The sequence below is a fragment of the Clupea harengus genome, chromosome 19 (assembly GCF_900700415.2).
Source record: "Clupea harengus chromosome 19, Ch_v2.0.2, whole genome shotgun sequence".
Lineage (NCBI taxonomy): Eukaryota > Metazoa > Chordata > Actinopteri > Clupeiformes > Clupeidae > Clupea > Clupea harengus.
In genome coordinates, this window is record NC_045170.1 from 16984460 (window position 1) to 17005107 (window position 20648).

At 46.3% G+C, this 20648-nt stretch overlaps 1 protein-coding gene across 1 annotated transcript in view; it reads right to left on the bottom strand.

The window, feature by feature from the left end:
* Positions 1-19690, bottom strand: part of gabbr2 (gamma-aminobutyric acid (GABA) B receptor, 2) — a 185382-nt gene extending 165692 nt beyond the window's left edge. The window contains exon 1 of the mRNA XM_012829526.3: positions 18556-19690. Coding sequence (XP_012684980.1) covers positions 18556-18867 — 312 coding nt within the window. The 5' untranslated portion in view covers positions 18868-19690. The remainder of the gene's footprint in view (positions 1-18555) is intronic.
* Between the last annotated feature and the right edge of the window lie 958 nt (positions 19691-20648).

Genomic DNA, 20648 nt, shown 5'->3' on the forward strand with positions numbered 1-20648 from the left:
GATTGCCATGAATATGCATGTGTTTCAAGTAACTGATAGGGAATTATGAATAGGCAAAATATGAGCACCAAAGAAAATTAAAATACTAAAAAAAAATCTGTCTGTTGTTCTGGAGTGTTTTCAGTAACATTCACTGAGTATGTTCCAACTGTTAAACATACTTGAAACTTCGATGAAATAAAATATGTCTTTCTTGGTTGTATTGCGACCGAGCAGACAATGGATATACAACTACATACCTATGTATGCATCTCACCCTACTGTACAAAGGAATATGTGTCTATGTACATTGAAATCTATACAAAGCTTTATGTGTTGGGGATCTACTTTCCCAGCAAACATGGTAAATGTGTGTTGTTATTCTCTATATAGCATGTATCTCACATACTGTAAGTGTTTTAGTGCATTTCTGTCTCTGTTGTATCTAAGCATACACCTGGCTCTCAGGCTGACAAAAGCTGAATGGTTGTCGTCGGGTTCTACCCCACCTTTCTTTGTACTGCTGTATCTTTTTTTCTTCCTCTTTACCAATGTCATCCTTTTCAGTGATAATGTACTCTATAAATAAACGAACTGAACTGGTTATCTTATGACTGCATCTGTACGCAGACGGAAGATTAATCCGCATCCAGCATGTGCATCTTGTCATAAATGCTCGTGGCTAGAAATGCTGATTGAGCTAATACTGAATTCAGGAAGCATCACAACAGTTACGGTGCATGTAAGGTAAGCAACGTAATTGAGTCATGAATCCATTAAACGGCACGCGATTTGATTAGCAAATAACCTTGTCATTAGGAATTACGGTCTACAATTACAGCCCAGATATGCCATAAACGCCGTAATTGTTTGATGTGTTGAAAGATGTGTGCTCCCACTGCGCAGCGCAAGCCTGGCTTTCCCCGACTACTCCGAGAGGAAACCTTGCACAGGTGCGCTGGTCACAGAGGCTACCGGCGTGACAGGTCGTCATAACGGCTATTGCTGCGGCAACAGGAGGTTCCCAGAGAGATTTGGAAGTAGGTGGATGGTTCCAACACATTCTGACAGGGTGAGGTTAGCCTGTGTGACACCTCCCATCACACCTGCAGCGGAGGCAGGGAGGATTTAAATGCCAAAGAGACACCTCCCATCACACCTGCAGTGGAGGGGAGGGAGGGATGTAGTGAATGGAAAGGTGCGTCGGGGGTGGGGGTGGTGAGTGTGAATTGTGTTTCCTGTAGAAAACGTGTCTGTGGGCTCTGAGGATGCTGACAGACTGTGTGTATGTGTGTGTGTGTGTGTGTGTGTGTCTGTGTGTGTGTCTGTGTGTGTTTTTGTGGAGGGGAGGACTTCTATAGTCGCCTACGTCATGCAACCCAGGCCACCGAGCACCAATCCTGGTAGCCCAATCCTCCTCTCTTCATGTTTCTAACACAAATTCCCATCAACCATCACTGCACCCTAATGTACTCATTCTTCTCTCCCACTTCACCCACTCTAGCCCCACCACCCCTCCCCCAACACACACTCTCCTCTCCAACCCCCGCACCCCCCCCCCCCCCCCCCCCCCCCCCCACACACACACACATACTACTCCTCCATCAACTCCCTCCCTCCCTCCCTCCCCCTCCTCTCTCTTTCCTCTGGTGCCAGCCCGTACAACTCTGATCGCTACTGGCAGCTCCATCTCTGCGTTTTCCTTTTTTCCCCTGTGACGGAGCCTGGGGAAAGAGAGCAGGCGCGCCAGGCGGCCGACCGAGCCCCTGCGTCCCACTGGGTGGTGTTTTCCTCCCTGCTGCCGTGGCAACCACATGTGACACAGGGAGCACATGGCTCGCACAGTGTCTCTCCTCTTCTCCATCTCTGCCTCTCTATCTCTCTCTCTCCCTCTATCGCTTGGCCTCTCTCTCTCTCTCGCTCCCTTCTTTCTTGCTAGCTCCTTCTTTTTCTCTACTATGGCTCCACCATCTCTAATTCTCTCTCGTAAATGTCTTCTCTCTCTTTCTTGCTTTCTCTATTCACTCCTTCTCTTTCCCAGACCCTCCCTCCATCCTCTGTGTGATCTCCCCTCTTTCAGCCACACTACCATGTCTTGGTAACCCATCCTCTCTGAAAACCTCGAGCAGCTTTGTAAGTAACACCATCCAACATCATCCCTCTCTCCATCTCTCTCTCTCTCTCTTTCTGTCTCTCTATCTCACTCTCTCTCTCTTTCTGTCTCTCTATCTCACTCTCTCGCTCTCTCCCCCGTCTCTCTCCACCTTTCGAGGGCCTTCGCAGTTACACCTACGGTGGCAACAGGGCCGAGTCGAGCGGCGGTGCTGCTCATGTCGGCGCACACATCCTGTGCTGGTGAGGCCCTTCGCTGCCAAACCCTCACACACTCGCTCAAAATTAGCCCACTGTGTGGGCATGTGCGAGAGTAGCAGATGACAGATCAAGTGCAGGCTTCCAAAAAGTCTGTGCAAAAAAAAAAGAAAAGAAAAAGAGAAAACCAGCGAATGCTGTTGGTGCTCTGCCTTCCAGGGCTGAACTAATTAAAAGCCTGCATAGACTAAGCTTTGGGGTGGGGGGGGGGGCTTGGTGCAGGGGAGGTTGCTGGTCTCATTGTCAGAATGGCAACCAGCTGGTTATATGTGAAACAACAGCTTTAATGATGTTCATAGAGGAAATAATGTCTTGGCTTCGCGCCCGACTTTTCAACGCGAAACCTGATTAGCCGTCTTCTGAGGAACATCAAAGATCTCTCTCTCTCTCTCTCTCTCTGTCTCTCTCGCTGACACACACACACACACATACACACACGTGAAGTAAAAACACACAAGCATCAGAGGGCTCAGGGCAGATTAACCTGCACAGAAAAAGAGATGAACAGGAAAGAGAGAGAGAGAGGGAAAGCCTGTAAATAAAACAGCGCCCGGTCTCTGGCGTCTGCCGCCGGTGTTAATATTTCAATTACGCTCATGAATAAATGAATTAAAGAGGTGCTAACATTATCCCCGGCCCCTGTTTTGTGAAGGAATTACGGCATTTCTGCGAGAACACTCTGGCAAAGGCACTTGCTCTAGCGCCTTCTGCCTACTGGAATACAATTTATTTCATCACAGAAGAAGATGAAAGAGAGAGATAGAAGAGAGAGAGAAAGAGAGAGATAGAGGAGAGAGAGAGAGATAGAGCGAGAAAGAGAGAGATAGAAGAGAGACAGAGAGACAGAGAGAGAGAGAGAGAGAGAGAGAGAGAAGACAGATGAGAGTGGGGGGAAAGGAGCAAAGAGATTGTATATCTTCATCTGAATCTCACAGCATTCTGGTAAGGAAAGGCACACCAGATCTTGTTCACGCTTCCCCTCTTCCTAGTGATGAAAGACAAACCTTTACAAAACGCTGGCAACATGAATAATGTTCCATGGTGAAAAAAAAAGTCCATTTACAAATTCCAGAGCAGCAGTGTTCTATAACAGAAAAAAGGCTGTACATTTGTTGTCAGCATCAAACCCAGTAGCAGTCAAATGCACAGCAAAGCACAGCACAGCACAGCACAGCACAGCACAGCACAGCACTGCACAGCACAGAACAGCACAGCACAGCACAGCACAGCACAGCACAGCACAGCACAGCAAATGGCATGACAAACAGAATCCAACCAAAGTTATGCTCAGATGGAATCTCTCTGTCATAATTTCATATTCCTGCTGTGCAACCACTTTGCTGACTCTTCTCCTCTCCCTGACTTGTTAGTGTCCCATCAGCTAGGTAAGCTCCCGCTTCCATGACAACGACTTCGCCCCACTGGAAGACCAAAAAAAAAAACAGAAAATCCTACAGAATGGATCCACGCATCTCGAGTGGCATTTCTCTTATTCCACTGATGCGTCTCGGGGCATCCACTCCTGTCAGAACTCATTTAGAGTGCTTTCCTCTGGCACACAGAGCTTCCCGTTGGCCTGACACGGTTGACATTTACATTTGCCCTCCATCAAAGAAGAAGAAACGGGGGGAAAGGCCCCTCCAACCTTTCAGTTCCATAACAATCACGCTTCCAAGGGCGTCGCAGAGGGCCGACCGGGGCACCACTGCTGTTATCAAAAGCCATTAAGCTAGAAAAAGCCGATCTGAGTGTGTCCCGCGTCAATTCCAGGTCGCTTTTGCCTCCGATTCATGTTGGGATGTGTGCAATGTTTGCTATTGTTCATCGTCTGACGCATTATGAACAATGCACTTCAAAACAAACAAACAGAAGGGGATGTCCAGAGATGATGCAGAGGGTTTTTTTGTTGTGTTTTCGGGTCCTTATTTTAATAGTCTCCTTTTCGTTACTTTAGGTTATTGCACGAGTGCTTTCGAGAATCACTAGTTGTTACGTGACGTTCAGTTGTTGCATTTCTCTCAGGGGAGGGATTTGCACATCAAAGACACTACGCGTCTAGATGAAACAGAGAGAGAAAGGGAAAGAGAGCGAGAGAGCGAAGGAGATAGGCGATAACTCATATAGTTCAAAAAACACCGCCATTAGGGACACCATATAATCAATAGACCCTTCCATACACACCCGAGTCAACAAAGCACAAGAGTCCTCTCATTCGATCACATAAATAAAGTTTATGTAGATGCCGGTCAGCACCAATGCACACACACACACACACACACACACACACACACACACCCTCCAAAAACAGCCACCAGAGGGCATGTATAATTCTGATTTATCCATTTTAAAAGCGACAATCTGGTTAATATGGTTAGTGTATTCAACAGGACATTTTTTTTTTTTTTTTTTAAAGCCAACGGGTCACTACAGGAGGTGGCTTAGTATAACACTAGTAGAACACTGGTGCCAGTGAGCTTAGGTGCCATAGGGCATAGGGGACAGACCGTGATGTGGCACGGCTCCTGCCTGGATCCACCTACCCACGGGGATGTTGCAGATGCTTCCCACCTGCATGCTGAGATGGAGCATCCCATGCAAATCTCACTGCAGAGAAGGGCCCTTTTTTGGAGGCTTTATGAGGAGCTCGTAGCTAAGTCAGAAATGCCAATAATGCTAATATCTTGTGATAGGGTCCATTCCCAAAGCGAGGGGTACTTACACAACCCATGACTTAATTGTGAAATATGCTGTTGTAGATGAAATCATTTGCCATGTAATTAGGAGTAATCACATTTGACTGCGATGATGGTTTCCTGTCCCCCATGGTGTCAAAAATACAAGTTTAGTTTAGTAATTGCTAAGTAACACTGCCAATGAATGAATGCGTTGTTTATATCACATTGGGTATACACATGGTTGCGCAGTTGTCTCATGGTGTAGATCACAGTGCAGGGTTTTGCAAGGCTTAGAGGAAACCGTGCAAGGGGAAAAGTGTGTATGAAAGTAATGGAGTGTGCCAGTACAGAGACTGCAAAACACCAGTGCAATTATTATGTAAATGCGACCAGCATCCGCACAGACTCTGAGACTGGGTCTGTGCGGGGCCAATATAATGATTACAACAGCTCTTAGATCAGTTTTCTCACTCTGCCACAGAATGCAAAGACGTAGGCTTCAAAGAAGGCAGACAAGTAATATCTACATGTGTACTTTTCTAACTGTGAACTAACGACCTTAATGTGGTTCCCTCCGAAGGGCACATCGTATTTGAATAACATCCCTAGTAGTCAGTTTACACAGTGAAACAAGGCACTGATAGCACGATTATTGGGCATGGTTTATTTGTTTTGACAGAAACTGCCTTTTTCTCCAACTTAATACCTGTGGCAATCACTGAGTCGTCGATGATATGCTAATAAGGCTTGGCAATTAGCGCCACATGCTTGGAATATGGGATTTGTCTTTTGTTCGCCTGCCCGGTTTCGGTTTGCCTTGTGAGATAAGGATAAGCCAAGAGAGGCACCATGGGATTGCGGCTGTGATTTCAGCAGCCTGGGGCCCCATCACCACCAACAATGCCACAGCCGTTGCCACTGAAACCGTAAATACTACGAGCGCTAGTACGTCTATTACTGTACTAATGTCATTGCCATTGCTACTGTGTGGGCCCCAAGAGGAAGGGGAGTGGAAATAGCATCCTTGCTTATCTGTAATATCCCCAGAATGAATCATTACATCCAATCTTATCTGAAGTGGGGCAGTTGTGAGCGTGTGTGTGCCTCTGTGTGTATGTGTGTGTGTTTAGGGAGGGAACATGGCACATTCTAAAATGATCCAATGGGGCCCATTGTAGAACTGAGGCTATGAAAGAGACCAGAAATGAGGTCTCAAGAGCCATTTCTACACAGCTGCCCCCCCCCCCCCCCCCCCAAAGACTCACATACCCACACATACATCAACACATACACATAGCAGACAGTCTGAATTGGGCCTCGATAGCAGGAGTGATGAAATAACAATCACTTTACTGACACCATAGCATTGGATTACGAAGACAGACATTCGCCATCACAGCCAGTGACAAAAGGCTAGATGTGTGTGTATGTGTGGCTGGAGGGGGGTGGGGGGGGTCATCCGTCATATTAATAGCAGGCGGTAGCAATGAGCAAGCCGCTCAATAAGCAGCCCAGCAGGCAGGGGATGAGTGATGCATCTCACACAGGCGAAGGGTGAAAGGTCACTCCCGGCTTGGTGCAGAAAAACACCCTCCACCCATTTGTGTTTGTTATTTTATTATCAAGTACAGCACACCTTAAGCAGGGACCGCAGACATGCCAGAGAGCAGGGGCCAGAGGGGACCACTGTCAGCCACAGCCGGAGCCGGGCCAGATCAGGACCCCTATCTTTTCTGGGTTCTGCAGCCATCTGGTTTGGGCTGACCTTGGTGTGCTGTCCAAGGTCGCCCACAAAACTGGGTGTTTTATTGCTCAAATTTCAGAGCCTGGGGATCTCACAGTCTTGCACTACGTATGACAGCAAGGAATGTAGGGGCTGCATTATCTGAAGGCACATCCACGTCTTTCAGCTGGTAACATTTCACTTAAACCACACATAAACAGACTAACACAACCATGTTATAAACATGTTATTGCAGATGTCATACACGTCATGACAGCTTATGTCCAATGATTTGACTATGTCATGTTACTACTATCGGTAATTGTCATGACAGCCCTCCAAATTTGGTATGCCATAACAGCTTAATGTCACATGTCATAGCATCATACAGTCAGGTTGAAGTAAAGTGTTACCTTTCGGCTCCTGTCATTCTGTACTATATTCCTCATAGCAAGTGGTTGCTGTTATGAGATAAATAAAGTCTCTCTTTTGCTTTTCAGGAAACAAGCACACATTTATATATTGACACCCAATCTGCACCTGAAGCTATTTGTCTCCCCTCAAGACCCCTGCCACTCTTTTGATGAAAAAAATCATATTTTCCCTCAGATAACTCAGATTAAAAATAAGACCACCCATTGTTATGCTTTGCACACAATATTATAGTCCACCATCTTCCAAATGTAATCTTGTGGGCAAGTAAATCATTTAGTTTGTTTATGAATAAATCTGGCTTTATTTTGTGCATAATGCTGCCATTCTGTTTACTGGAAACTCAAAAAATAAGCCAGCGGCAAACTGCTCTGTCCAAGTCTAAAGTCATCAAATCAATATGAGCAGTTGGTGCATTTGAATAGCTGAGCTATTGTCAAACAGGTTAGAGAGTAGCATTTATGTGTGAGCTGGAAATTCATTAAAATACAGAAGCGCTCCGCGTCGTTTAGCTATGACCAGCCTTGGAGTGCCAAATAGCAGAGCTAAAGATCAAAAAGATCTTTTCAAATCAGTCTTATCACACAAGCCCAACAGCATCCTGCAGGTTAGAGAGTCTGAGGGTGTCTGTTAGGCTTGCCCCAAACCCAAATACACACACACACAGACACACACTCACAAACACAAACACAAACACAAACACAAACACAAACACACAGACACACACGCACACACACACTCACACACACATACACACACACACACACACACACACTCACATATATACACACACACACACTCACACACACATACACACACACACAAACACACACACACACACACAAACACAAACACGTACGCAGACAGGCTGCAGCACAAACATTTGTCAACAATTCAGCATCCACTCAGCAAACACACCTAGATCTGAACGAGAGATCAGGAATGCAGCACATACCCAGGGGGCTGATGGGATGTGTAGTCCACAGCTCTCTCTATCTCTCTCACACATACACTGTCATACACACACAGAAAGCTCCCAAATCCGACTGAACTGCTCCCTGTAGCCCAAACTACAGCAGGCAGTGAGTGAGGGCCTACAGAACGCCCTCCCTCCCAGAAACACTTCATTAGATCGCCTCCATCCTTCATTCACTCCCAGCCCTTTTCCCATCCATCAATGGCTTCCCCTGTACAACTCGCTGCTCAATGGCCTATGATATTGTCCATTTAAGGGCGGTCCAACTGAGGAGACATTACATCACTAGAGCAGGCAGCACTGGAACGTGCCTGACAGCCTTTGCACACACACACACACACGCGCACACACACACGCACACACTGTGGCTCTCTGCCTCTCTGCACCCTGAGATGGACACACACACACGCGCATTAACACACACATGCATACACACACACACACACACACACACACACACACACACACACACACACACACACACACACATGCATACATGCAGAACACGTCTACCACTAAACACAGAGGCAGTCGCCACACTCCCCAGTAGCAAGTGGTTTGCATTTTTTCTTTGACAATCTAGTCTGACCAGTGGAGGGAACTCTCATGAAATCTTAATGCATCGATTTATAAGGTGTCTGCTCACCACATCTGCTGCGCAGTATTCGACTCAATAAATACTCAACTATAATGTTGCCATGGTTTTCCCCCCAATAAAAACCTTTTAAAAATCTTTGTAGTGATGGAGATGTGATATACGTAGTGATGTGATGTGATATATGTAGTGATGGAGATGCAGATGTGATATACGTAGTGATTGGATATGTGATATACATAGTGATGTGATAGAGATGTGATATATGTAGCGATGTGATGGAGATGTGATATACGTAGTGATGCAGATGTGCTATACGTAGTGATTGGAGATGTGATATACGTAGTGATGTGATAGAGATGTCTATCCATACTCACTGTTATGTGCATGCATACTGTATTTCTGACAAGATGTCAACTGTTGCTGCCTTATTCTATCACATGTCCACACAGAAAGAGCCATTTCAAAACAGCTCCAGAAAATGGCTCCAGATTGGCAAGTGAATGTGTGTCTATTACTGTAGGATTACAAATAGGAGCATGTTGAGATACTCCATGTGTGTTCTTAAAGAAAGAAAATGTCTCTTGTCTGTGACTCTCGTTTACCACTGGACTGCACAGTGTGTACTATATATCTGAGAGTGTGCCTGTGGTTTGTCCTGACAGTGCATGTCCACTGACCTCTACCTTGGCAAACCATGATTGGAATAATGCCACAGCTTTGTGTTTCAAATACACATGTCGTAAAAAACAACAAAAACATATGCACAAATACAAACACATGCTCTCTATCTCTCTCTCTCTCTCTTTCCTTCCCTCCATCTTCCTTTCTGTCGTTCTTCCTCCGCTGAGACACCCCTCTCTTCTTTGCTTGGGAATTACACGGGACCTAATGTAATTAGAGGACTGACAAGGGCAGACTTTATGCTTGTTACCCTGTGGTCAGCCCCCTGAGAAAGACAAGAGTTGGCAGTGTGGCATTCATCCAATCTCTTTTGACGACACCTCGGACCCCTCTCTTAATCCTCTCTATGCAGTCTAAAGAAACAGGAAGGACAAAGACGGCGGAATGGCGGGCAGGAGGTGGAGGTGGTGGGGGAAACTAGGTGTGGCGGGGTGAGGGTTGCAGGTTTGGGGTATTGAAGGACAAATCTATGTACTCCTGCCAGTGGTTCAGAGGAAGCAACACCATAAGGTATAGTATTGGACATCTTTTGCTAAGTCTCCCTGAATGGAGAGCGACCAGGGAAAAAGGAAGAGCTCACATATGGATTCCTGTCTAATGGTGTATTGACTGTGGGGGTGCGAGTAGGAACAAAGGTCAACGCAGCCTGGCAGGGGTCCACACCTCAATGAAAAGCTAATTCCCACCTCCTTGGTTGGACTTGATGCAGAGTGCAGAAGAACCTTTCAGAAGGGACACACGGAGAGCCGGAGAGTCCCCAGCTGATCTGGCAATGCCACTGATTAACCAAATAGGCATCCTAATCTACATAATAATGAGGTTGGATAAGGTATGCTTCCAGATGATGCAGGGCAGGGCAGGTATATATATATGACATTTTTTAAATTTTATATATCTGGAAATATGGAATTATGATGAAGTAGCTCGCTACTTGCCTCTCGTTATAATCTGATCTTCTGTGATGTCGAACCAAGGCTTAACTGAAGAGGCAAAACAACTGGGATTGATGATAAATATAAACTCAAACAAACACCGTGTTTGTGTTTGTGTGTGTATGTATGTGTGTATGTGTGTGTGTGTGTGTGTGTGTGAGTGAGTGCGCCATCACCTCCACTCTTCCTCTCCTCCTCTCTGAGGCCTCCTAAGAGACATCATCCCCATGGCCCCCAGCGACTGAGTGAATCACGGAGCAAATGTTTGTTTTATGGTAATGGCAGCCAGATGCTCAGTCCAGCACCTTTGGAACAACCACACATCTCATTTGCCCGATAATCAAAGAGACAAATGAAAAATGCTAAAGAGAGAATGAGGAAGAGGGGGGGCGTGTGTGTGAGCAAGTGAAATAGAGAGAGTGAGAGTGAGAGAGAGAGAGAGAGAGAGAGAGAGAGAGAGCATGAGGGAGATCTCACAGTCTTCCCTGTCATTCATTTAGAAGTGCGGTATGTGTGTGAGTTGCCAAAATGTGTCAAAAGAGACCTCACCTATTCGCACTCATCATCAATTTCACCACTTATCAGTCCCATAGAGACACACTCTTATCTACAATGCCTGTCATAATGCATCGTTTTCTTACACTATTTCTTGAAGATGGCTTCTCCTGACTCCAGAATACTGTCAGTCAGCATTTTTCTAGCATCTACTAGTAAACCTTAACTATTAATATATTTAAATAATTTCAATCATTTCACCTAATAAATGCCCTTCACACTCAACATATGAGGGACACCTATAAAACACTAGAACAACATTAAATATAAATATGTGTTAACCATATTCTGATTTTGATGTATTAAAACAGGGCTCAATGTATAGCCATTAATATCACCTGTGATGTTTAATGTCAACATTGCTCCTTACTCGGTCAGCTTTCTCAATTCCACCCATCCAGAGATTTCAACAAAATGAATTGAGCGCAGCTTCGCCAATCCTTTTTTTGTCAAAAGATTATAAAGGATCAGGTAGGAAAATAAAGTCCCAACAAACAAACGAATGGCAATCTCTAAATAATAATGCAACCCAAAGGTGTGCCGGGGATTTGCAAATAATTACTTTTTTGTGTCTCTGGCGCTTGGTACAGTGTTCCATAGAACCCCAGGGTAAGGAAAACAAACCAATTTTGTCATTTCTGGCTCCGTCTTTCTGTGCCGCCGTAGACATTAGTTGAACTTCATCCCCTTTCATCATCATTTTTTTTCTCTCCCCAAGCTTTAACTATTTCTCCTAAATTTGTTTTTCTCACTGAGAGAGATAGAAACAGCAGAAAGGGGTGGGTGCTGAGCATTTCCAGCAGGTCCCTTTTGTTCAGGTACCATTCACAGGCCCAAACAATGGCTGCTCTTTAATTGATCTGCTGCCATTCTGGCTCCAACTTAACCCCACGGCGCGGGGGCTGGTGGCACTGAATGGCCCCGCTGGCTAATGGCCCAGCCGGCGCCCCGAAACACAATGGCAGTGCGAGCTAGTGCGGAGGGGTGCCACGTCAGGGGGAGTACCGGCTGAGGCTGGGACTCCTGACTCAAGGCTATCAGTGACTCAGTGGAAGGTCAGCAATTACGGCACCCTCCACCAGACACATACACACACAAGCTGTGTCATACCCACACACAAATACACATACACGTACACACATGCTGTGTCATACCCACATACAAATATGCATACACATACACACATGCTGTGTCACCCACACATACAAAATACACACACACACATACACATACACATACACATACACAGACAAACATGCTGACACACATGCACACACCCTACTGACACACACACAGGCAGACTCTGACAAACACACACACACACACAGACACTTGCACACACTGATACACCCATACACCCACACACACACACACTGACACACACACATACACAAAGTGACACACATGTATTTGCGCTCTAAAACGGCAAGGCAGTGCAGCCACTAGACACTACACAGCAAGAATAACAAAATGAGTAAACAAGTGCTGGTGTCACGCTGTCGGGTTGCTGGTCTTTGAAAGAGCAGAGACGCGGGGAGGTCATTCATAGATACATTAGGCGGGAGGAGAGGAGAGGAGACGCAGGGAGGTCATTCATAGATACATGAGGCGGGGGGGCCCTTTATTGGTTTGAGGGTGTTTTGTTCCCGTTGCTTCTAATGCGCCAATGAAAGGATGGAGATTTCCATTGCATTTGACAGCAGGGACAAACTAGAGGAATTCTGCACAGTCGCCTGGCCCTCTGGGACTCTCTCTGAACTCAGATGACCATCTCATTGTCTGCGGAGAGCCCATGCCAGGTCAAAAGCTGTCCAAGCCTGTCTGTCTCTCCATCTGGCCGCCTGTCTGTCTCTCTCTCTCTCTCTCCCTCTCTCTCTCTCTTCTTTCTTTGCCAGCCTTTCATTGTTCCTGTCATGTGCAGAGAGGGTGACAGGCAGACAGCTTCACTCTCTACCTTTGCTGAAAGGTCACAGAGAGCAACGGCAGAGAAAGGCGCAGCAGATGTCAATATCAAGCCTCATAACGTAAGGAGAATGTAATACAAGGGCTGCCTCATAAAGACCCATCAAAAGCAGTAGTATAAATAGAGTTTTATAGCATCCATAAATGCAGTAATGCGGTGCGTAAACAGCTCATAATTAAATCAAATCATGGCCTGGGTGCTCCTAAACATGTCTTGGGGCTGAATAGAAGGGGAATATATGGCAATGATATTGACTATTAGGACACGTAAGTGTAATACTGTCCATAGCCAGATGAATCAACATCAATCATAGAGGGCTGATAAACATGACCGGCGTGGCCTCTTGTTAGTTTCTGTCATGAAGGCCTGTGCAGTGGAGCACTTTCAAGACATTAAAGGAACGCTCCATTCAGTAGCATTCCAAACTCCCCCACCATTCTCAGACCTCTATAAGATGTAGTGTATTGCATTTTAAATGATGTGACCTAATACCGCAATACAATCTAACGCGCTGTGACAAAAATGACTAAGCGCTCAAGGGGGGGGGGGGGTTGTCTTTTGGGTTGTTATTTTTATAAAAAAAACAAAAACAATTGCGAACGGATGGCAAGGACACAGAGCCCCCTGCAAGGGCGCCTGCTCTCTGCCTGAGAATGTGCCAGGTTTCATTTGGTCACGCGGAGACAGGGGAGCCCACTAATGTGGCCTTACAGTGCGTTATCTGACGAGCATACGTGTGGCGCTGCATAGGCAGGAGGTCACGTCAATGTCAATATCTGACCAAACCAACGGAGAGAAGGTTCCAAATGGCCGTGGCACTCCCTGCACTACACGGCAACCTCTAGGCTGAGATTTAAGAAAATGGCATTGAGTCAAAATCCTGCTGTGCATGTGAGTTAGCATTTCATTCAGTAGTAGCAGGCAAATATAATGTCATTGGACAGGAAATTCATGAAATTAGGCTGGGACTGTAGAAAAAGATAGAAGAAGCAACGCTCTCCTGATATATGTGGGCTAGGTTCTTGGCCAGATGTAGCCTGCTGGAAGGCATACAGCAAGTGTGAATCAGAAATAATTCTGTTAGATACTCAGGCTGCCTGATGAGGGTGAGCCTTGGAGGAGTGATGATGGCCCATTGTGTGTGTGTGTGTGTGTGTGTGTGTGTGTGTGTGTGTGTGTGCGTGTGTGTGTGTGCGTGTGTGTGTGTGCGTGTGTGTGTGTGCGTGTGTGTGTGTGTGTGTGTGTGTGTGTGTGTGTGTGTGTGTGTGCTGTTGGAGGCAATGAAACGGCACCTCTTTATTTTCCCTCTCAAATGTTTTAGTCCTTCCACATGAACAAGCATGCAAGCTGTTGAATCACTGCGAGGGGCAAGATGTATAAATCACGCCGTTGCCCCTCGCTCGGAGACGTTTGTGACGGAAGAAGAAAAGGGGGAGGGGGGAGATGGTGAAGAGGAATGGGAAAGATTGGAGAGGGGTAGAGGTGGAGGTGGGGGTGGTGGAGTTGGAGGGTGGTGGGGGGGGGTAATGAAGGAATTTAAATTCCACGCATCTTTCCTCCGGCAGTGACTTCTCACTCCTGTTCTATCTCGCTCGGCTCCTTTCAGAGCTCTTAATATGGAGTAACACAGCCTCCAGCGAGCCTCTCTCTCTCTCTCTCTCTTCAATCTAAGCCACCGCCACATCCACATCAGCGGTAACCATTTACAGTTGCAGTGTGCTGAGCGGTAAGTAGAGAAACAAAAGAGAATTAGAACAATCCTCCGTCCCTGCCACCACCACCACCCCCACTCCTCGTTTCCTTTTTTTAACTGCCTTTCTCACCTTCAGGTTGACCTGGCAGAGCGCATAGTAAATATGCAGGATGGTTCTTGTTACTGAAGCTGTTCCTGTTATTCGACTTGCTTATGTATTTGTTTGTTTGTTTGCTGGGACTGTGAACCGCAGTCTGTGGACGCAAGTCTGTGGCTCTTGAGAGAACATACCATAATATGTGTGTGTGTGTGTTTTGCTCACACACTGGGGCTCGGTGTCAGATCAATGGCTGGGATTTCCAAGTGAGCACGAAGCTCTTTCCCAAAGGACGATCCCAGACTCCGCTGTTAATCACAGGTCAGCTCACCTGCCTACCCCTCCTGCCTGCCTGCCTCAGGTCAGCCATCCTCAGCAAGAGAGCAGAGCCAGGCCTCCACGCCCCAAGCACCCACTGCCCGCCGGCAACATGCCCACCACTGTACACGGCAGCACGATAGCAACTACTGTTCCAGATGCACTAACAAGATGTTCAATTCGAGGCTAAGGAGAAGTGAAATGTCAGCAGGGCTAAGGACCTGGCTATGGCCTCCCACACCATCACCATTTTCGCCTGCAGGGATGTGGTGTTGTTTTTTTTTGGGGGGGGGGGGGTTATTACAGGGTGATGCTATTTGGCTTTTTCAATGCCCCATGGACCGTGTCTTTCTATCTGCCCTGTGCTGCTTCACCAGACATCCAGATTGAAATGCGCAGCCCAGAGGCCACGGACCCAGCAACCCAGCAGCGAGGCACCCAGGCTGGGGTAGGAGCGGGATGTGCTCAGCCCTCCAGGAGGACCCGCAGAGCGAGGGAGGGATAAAGAGGATAAAGGGCCTCTACTCCAGGACTGATGACTTACATCTGCCTGGCTAAATCCCAGCACGCGCATGCCAACGCTACGACAACTGCTTGTTTTGTTTGGTGTGTGTGTGCATCCTGTATGTGTGTGTGTGTGAGTGTGTGTGAGAGTGAGTGTGTGTCTGACTGCGTACATGACGTGCATACGCATTTGTGTGCTTGCTCTGCACAGGCCATTTTCTGGGGCTTATTGACTCTACTGGTATGCAAATAGATTTTCTAATTTACATTCACAAGCACCAAGACCCATCACATGGGCTACAAAAAACACAGGAGACTGAATGACCAAAATAAACTGTGGTCCAACCATGTGTTGACAGACCTGATCACCAGACAGAGTCAGTGAAACCGAAGAGACACCCAATTATGAATTTACCCTGCAAAAATGGACAAACTGCTTTCCCCGACAGTAGACGGGAGGAACAATATGGTCTTATAGTAACTGAAAGAAAACATCAGCTAGGCCAAGGCTGATAGCCTATTCTATAAATAACATGAATGCAAACTCCATTAACATAATGTGTGCTTAATCTAAGATTCAAAAGCACAAGGCTGCTGTGGCACAAGACTGTGTGGCAGACGTCCAACTGTGTGTAACTGGCTGTCCTTGGCAAGAAACCTTCAAATGTGCAGCATCTGATAATAAGATTAGTACAGTTTCATTACAGTCATTTTAAAGCATTTAGCTATAAACTAAAAGCCAACTGTGTGTGTGTGTGTGTGTGTGTGTGTGTGTTGTGTTTGTGTGTGTCTCGCTCTGTGTGTATGTTTGTGTGTGTGTGTATCTTGGGTTATGTTTGCGTGTGAGTCTTGTGTGTGTGTGTGTATGTGTGTGTGTGTGTGTGACAGAGAGCTGAACTGTCCTGCAACTGCGGATGGTCATGACAGCCAAGGTGACGTGGTTAACACTGCGCGCAAAGCCCACATCAATGTCAGGCGACTCTTCAGACGCCAACCTTGTATTTACTGACTGAGAGACACCTCTCTCCCCCAAGAAGGCGGACTCAGGGTGTGCAGCCAGGGGCATCTGAACCGTGGGTGTCCTGCTAACCCACTGACACCACCCACACTCACATGTCTTATCTAATCTTGTGGCATAAATCTTGCTGCACAAATGGTGGACCTTTTGATATATTCATGATTGGATTTTTTGAAATGTGTAGTGAATTGTTTGAAACCTGCTGATATGAACAATCAACAATCAAGGTTGTTGACCCGGGCTTTGGTTGTAGAGGTCATGAGTATTTGAAAAGGAAATGATAATGGATGGTTGAGGGGCTGGGAAGTGGAGACACAGGCTGAGAATGCTTGCACTGGTTGAAATGACTGATTAGAACAACCAGTCATTAGGCTATTCACTGAGTAAATGTTTACTGATTGCCGAATTTTTTTTGGTACTGTACTTTAAGAGAGCTGTACCAGTGGGTGTGTAAAACCTGCCAGCATGTACAACATGTTCTCAGGAAGTGAGAAAAAATCAGGAAACTTCTCGACGGATGGGCAGCATGCCGGTTTATCGCAAAGGTAATTTGCGCATGGCATTACGTAGGTAATTACATAACACGTCCAGCAACACGGCTTTCATTTAACACTTTCCCATACCCCTACACCCGCAAAGCCAAAATAAGAGTAATTAAGTCATGTGTTTATTTCTATTGCCACGAGTTTGACATGTAAATGTTTATGAAACAGTCGTTACATCTGTATATCGTTAGTTTTCCAAATCCACAGATTTAACAAAACCAAGAATGGAATCGTTAAAGCTGCTACAGCACAGAAGCAGTGATTGTGATCTTTAAATACCGATTCGTTGTCGTAAGGGACAAAGGAACTTCTGCATTAGCCTATAAGGTTTCCACCTACAAAGTCAAAAGGTGCATTAATGATACAGCCTAATTCAAGCTTTACGGAGCAAAACCGCGACAAGGAATCGGACAGTGATGACTGAAATCTAAGAACTCTCTGTACTCTAGACATCAGCCTCAGGTGGTGAACAATATACAGCCCTAATTGGATATGTTAGTGTAAAACCATACTCTAATACTAATATCCTTGAAAGTGTGTAGGTTGGGCGAGACCGAATGCACAACAAATGACTGCCATCTTCAGGTCTAAGGGAAACTAGCCTCGATTCTGGAATGAAATGTATCAAGAATAGTGACTGATACAACTTATTTATTAATGAGGGCCGGGAGAGTCAATCTCTTTGACCTCCATCTGATAGTCATTTTTTTTCAGGTTAGGCTGAGGGTTGAATGTCATCGAGTCTTTACATGATAAATACATTTGTTATTAACGTCACATTCTGGGAAGACATTTTTGTTTGCTGGTATCAAGCAATGGCTCAAGTCATCCCTTTTTGTATTTTACAGATTCATTTTGTTGGAAGAATAGACACGCATTATACTGAGTAATAGCATGATATAGTGACGTACACTACATTTTCACACGCTGTATTTATACAAGCATTCTGAACGAGAGACTTTCTTGCCAGTGAATGATACTGAAGACTTAAAAGGCAAGATGCAGTGTAGATATGCTATGGGTTCGATTCTGTCACGAGCTTGTTGCACGAGCATAAGCCTTCTCCCTGCAGTTTGCACAAGGAGCCCATTATGGAAGTGCACCCTGCTTGCTTGCGGTTAGGAGCTGCAGAAGCTCTCATACTCTGGAGATATTTTTTAGAAAGGTAGCGCTAGAAAAAAAGATAAGGAGAGAGAGGGATGCGTAGAGGAAGAAGAAAACAAGTTGTAGCCTACAACACTGCGCATATGTATCAACCATGACTGGAGCCAGTTTCCCATAACACAGGCTACCGCTAGCGCGTACCTTACAAGATACACATAGCCCAATTTTAAGTGCATTCAAAGTGACACTACTGGCATTGATCAGTGAACACATTTAACCCCTGAATAGCAATCCTGAAGGAAGCATACTGTAAACTAGGATGAGGAAGTATGTAGGGGTATGGGGGATGGCGGGGTCGCATTGCATTAAGCAATAGAGCAAAGCGAGTTTACCTCAGTGTCGTAGATTTCGGTGACAAGTGAGAAGGAGTACTGACGGGACTCGCGTATGTGCCTGATGGCCAGTTCGACTGCAGGCTCGATGCCCTGGCTGATGCCGCTCATCAGCGCAGACTCGTTCATCGGCATCAGCACCATGATGGGCAATTTTTTGTCTTTGCCCATGTACCAAGAGTTGTCCTGTCCGTGCCTCGAGTAGTCGTTGCAGACTTTCGATAGCGCCGGTTGCAATCCCCAAACGGACAGAAGCACACATCCCGACAGAAAGATCATCTCCCATCTGCATTCCCTCCGGGACGGAGCCATGCTACCGTGCAAGACGACGAAATTAAATCCACCTCCTCACTGCCCTGGCATTGCAAAATCTGGGCTGGCAGGGGTGGTCAGTTCACCCGCACACAGGTAAAATACATCAAACACGTTTGTGTGATAGAAAAGACACAGTAGCGGTAGCTGCACAGGGGTCAGAGTGACTCGTCTTCTCGACTGTAATCAAAGTAAATATTTCCCCCCGTCACTGGTCCTGCCACCCCGTAATTCCAGCAGAATCAGGAGGCTGGAGTTCTCGGATGCGTAAAATCTGGGGTACTGAGGGATGCTCGCCTGCGGACGCGATCAAACTCCCTGATCCACTGCACTTGGCGTTGATTTCTGTCCAACTCAATGCCTTAATCACCTCATCAGCTTCGTGAATACATTACAATCATCTGTCAGTCAAAACAAAACAGTCAGAAAACAACAGCATTAGTAATACGTCAAGATAACCTCCAGAAAGATGGTTGAAGTCAGCCAACGTTAACCGTGGCTATGGATACCGAATCATCATCCCGTATATATTCCAAGGCAGATTACGCAGGAGAAATGTGGCATCCCTGCCGGTGCTCTACGTGCTTGGGGAGGGAGGGGAAGGATGGGTTGGTGAAGGGGACCTGAAAGGCGACTTCGGAAAAAGAAGTCCTAGAAGCTGAAGATATCAGATCACCGGTTCCTTGATTGCCAGGACGACTGTGCTTTCTGGTGCTGCTGTTGCGGCGGATGCTTAAGTGGCTGTGAGAAGCTTCTCACTTATTTAGCGCTGTAGCTGCTCAGAGTGAGAGCGCGCGCCGGAGCGAGGGGAACGAGAGGCAGTACGGAGGAGGGGGGGGGGGGGGGGGGGAGGAGAGAGAAAAACAGTCAGAGTAAGGATGGAGCTCGCTACCAAGCTGCATGTGAAGTGAATATGTAGCTGGCTACTTTCCTGTTTGGTGTATGAAAAAACGGACATTTCTCTCAGTGTTTCACGGACATCTTTAACGGGCTCTATATCACTTTATATCATGACGGAGTCATTTATTTTCATTCATTTAACACGCGAAGTGGTACAAACCACACGAAATAGTAAATTAATGTCGTAACTCTGCATGTGTACTCCTATACTAAAATAGACGTTTTAAATGTTGATAAGCGTCTACAAATCAGCGTATGAGGTATGCTGTGGGGTGGAGAATCACATGACAGGATGCTAATTGTACAAACTGAGCGGGAAGAAGGCGAGAAGAAGCTTGTATGTCATTTTGTCCGGAACAACGATGTGTGGGTGCTGACACAACCCGCAGTGAATAAACAGTGCCATCTAGCCTTTTCCACCTCTTCAAGGCGACGAGTGTCCTCAGCAACCTCGCTGCCTTACACACCAAACCACCCCCCACCTCCCCGGATTTTTTCGATACGGTTGAAAGACTGGTGGTCTATCCCGTGAACGCGTGTTGCATCTAAAACCCCGTCGAAGGTACACTAATGCGAGCAAAAAGAACTCGGTTACTTGAGAGGATTCCGCTGCGACAGCTTCCAGCGGGGCTTTGACTGGATGTGTCTCTGTCCATGGTGCTGATGGACTGAGTGGAGATTTCAGGAACGCTGAGACAGACAACGAGAGCATTTGAATTCCCTCGAGTCTGCCACTCTGACTCAGCCAGGAAGGAGGCTTTGTGACACATCACGGTTTTAATTACTTTGCTGTGGGGTTAAAGGGTCAGTAAAGGTCTTTGATGTTATCAGCTTAAAATTCAGTCAATGAACACAGTCGTTTTCAATGTTATAATGTAATT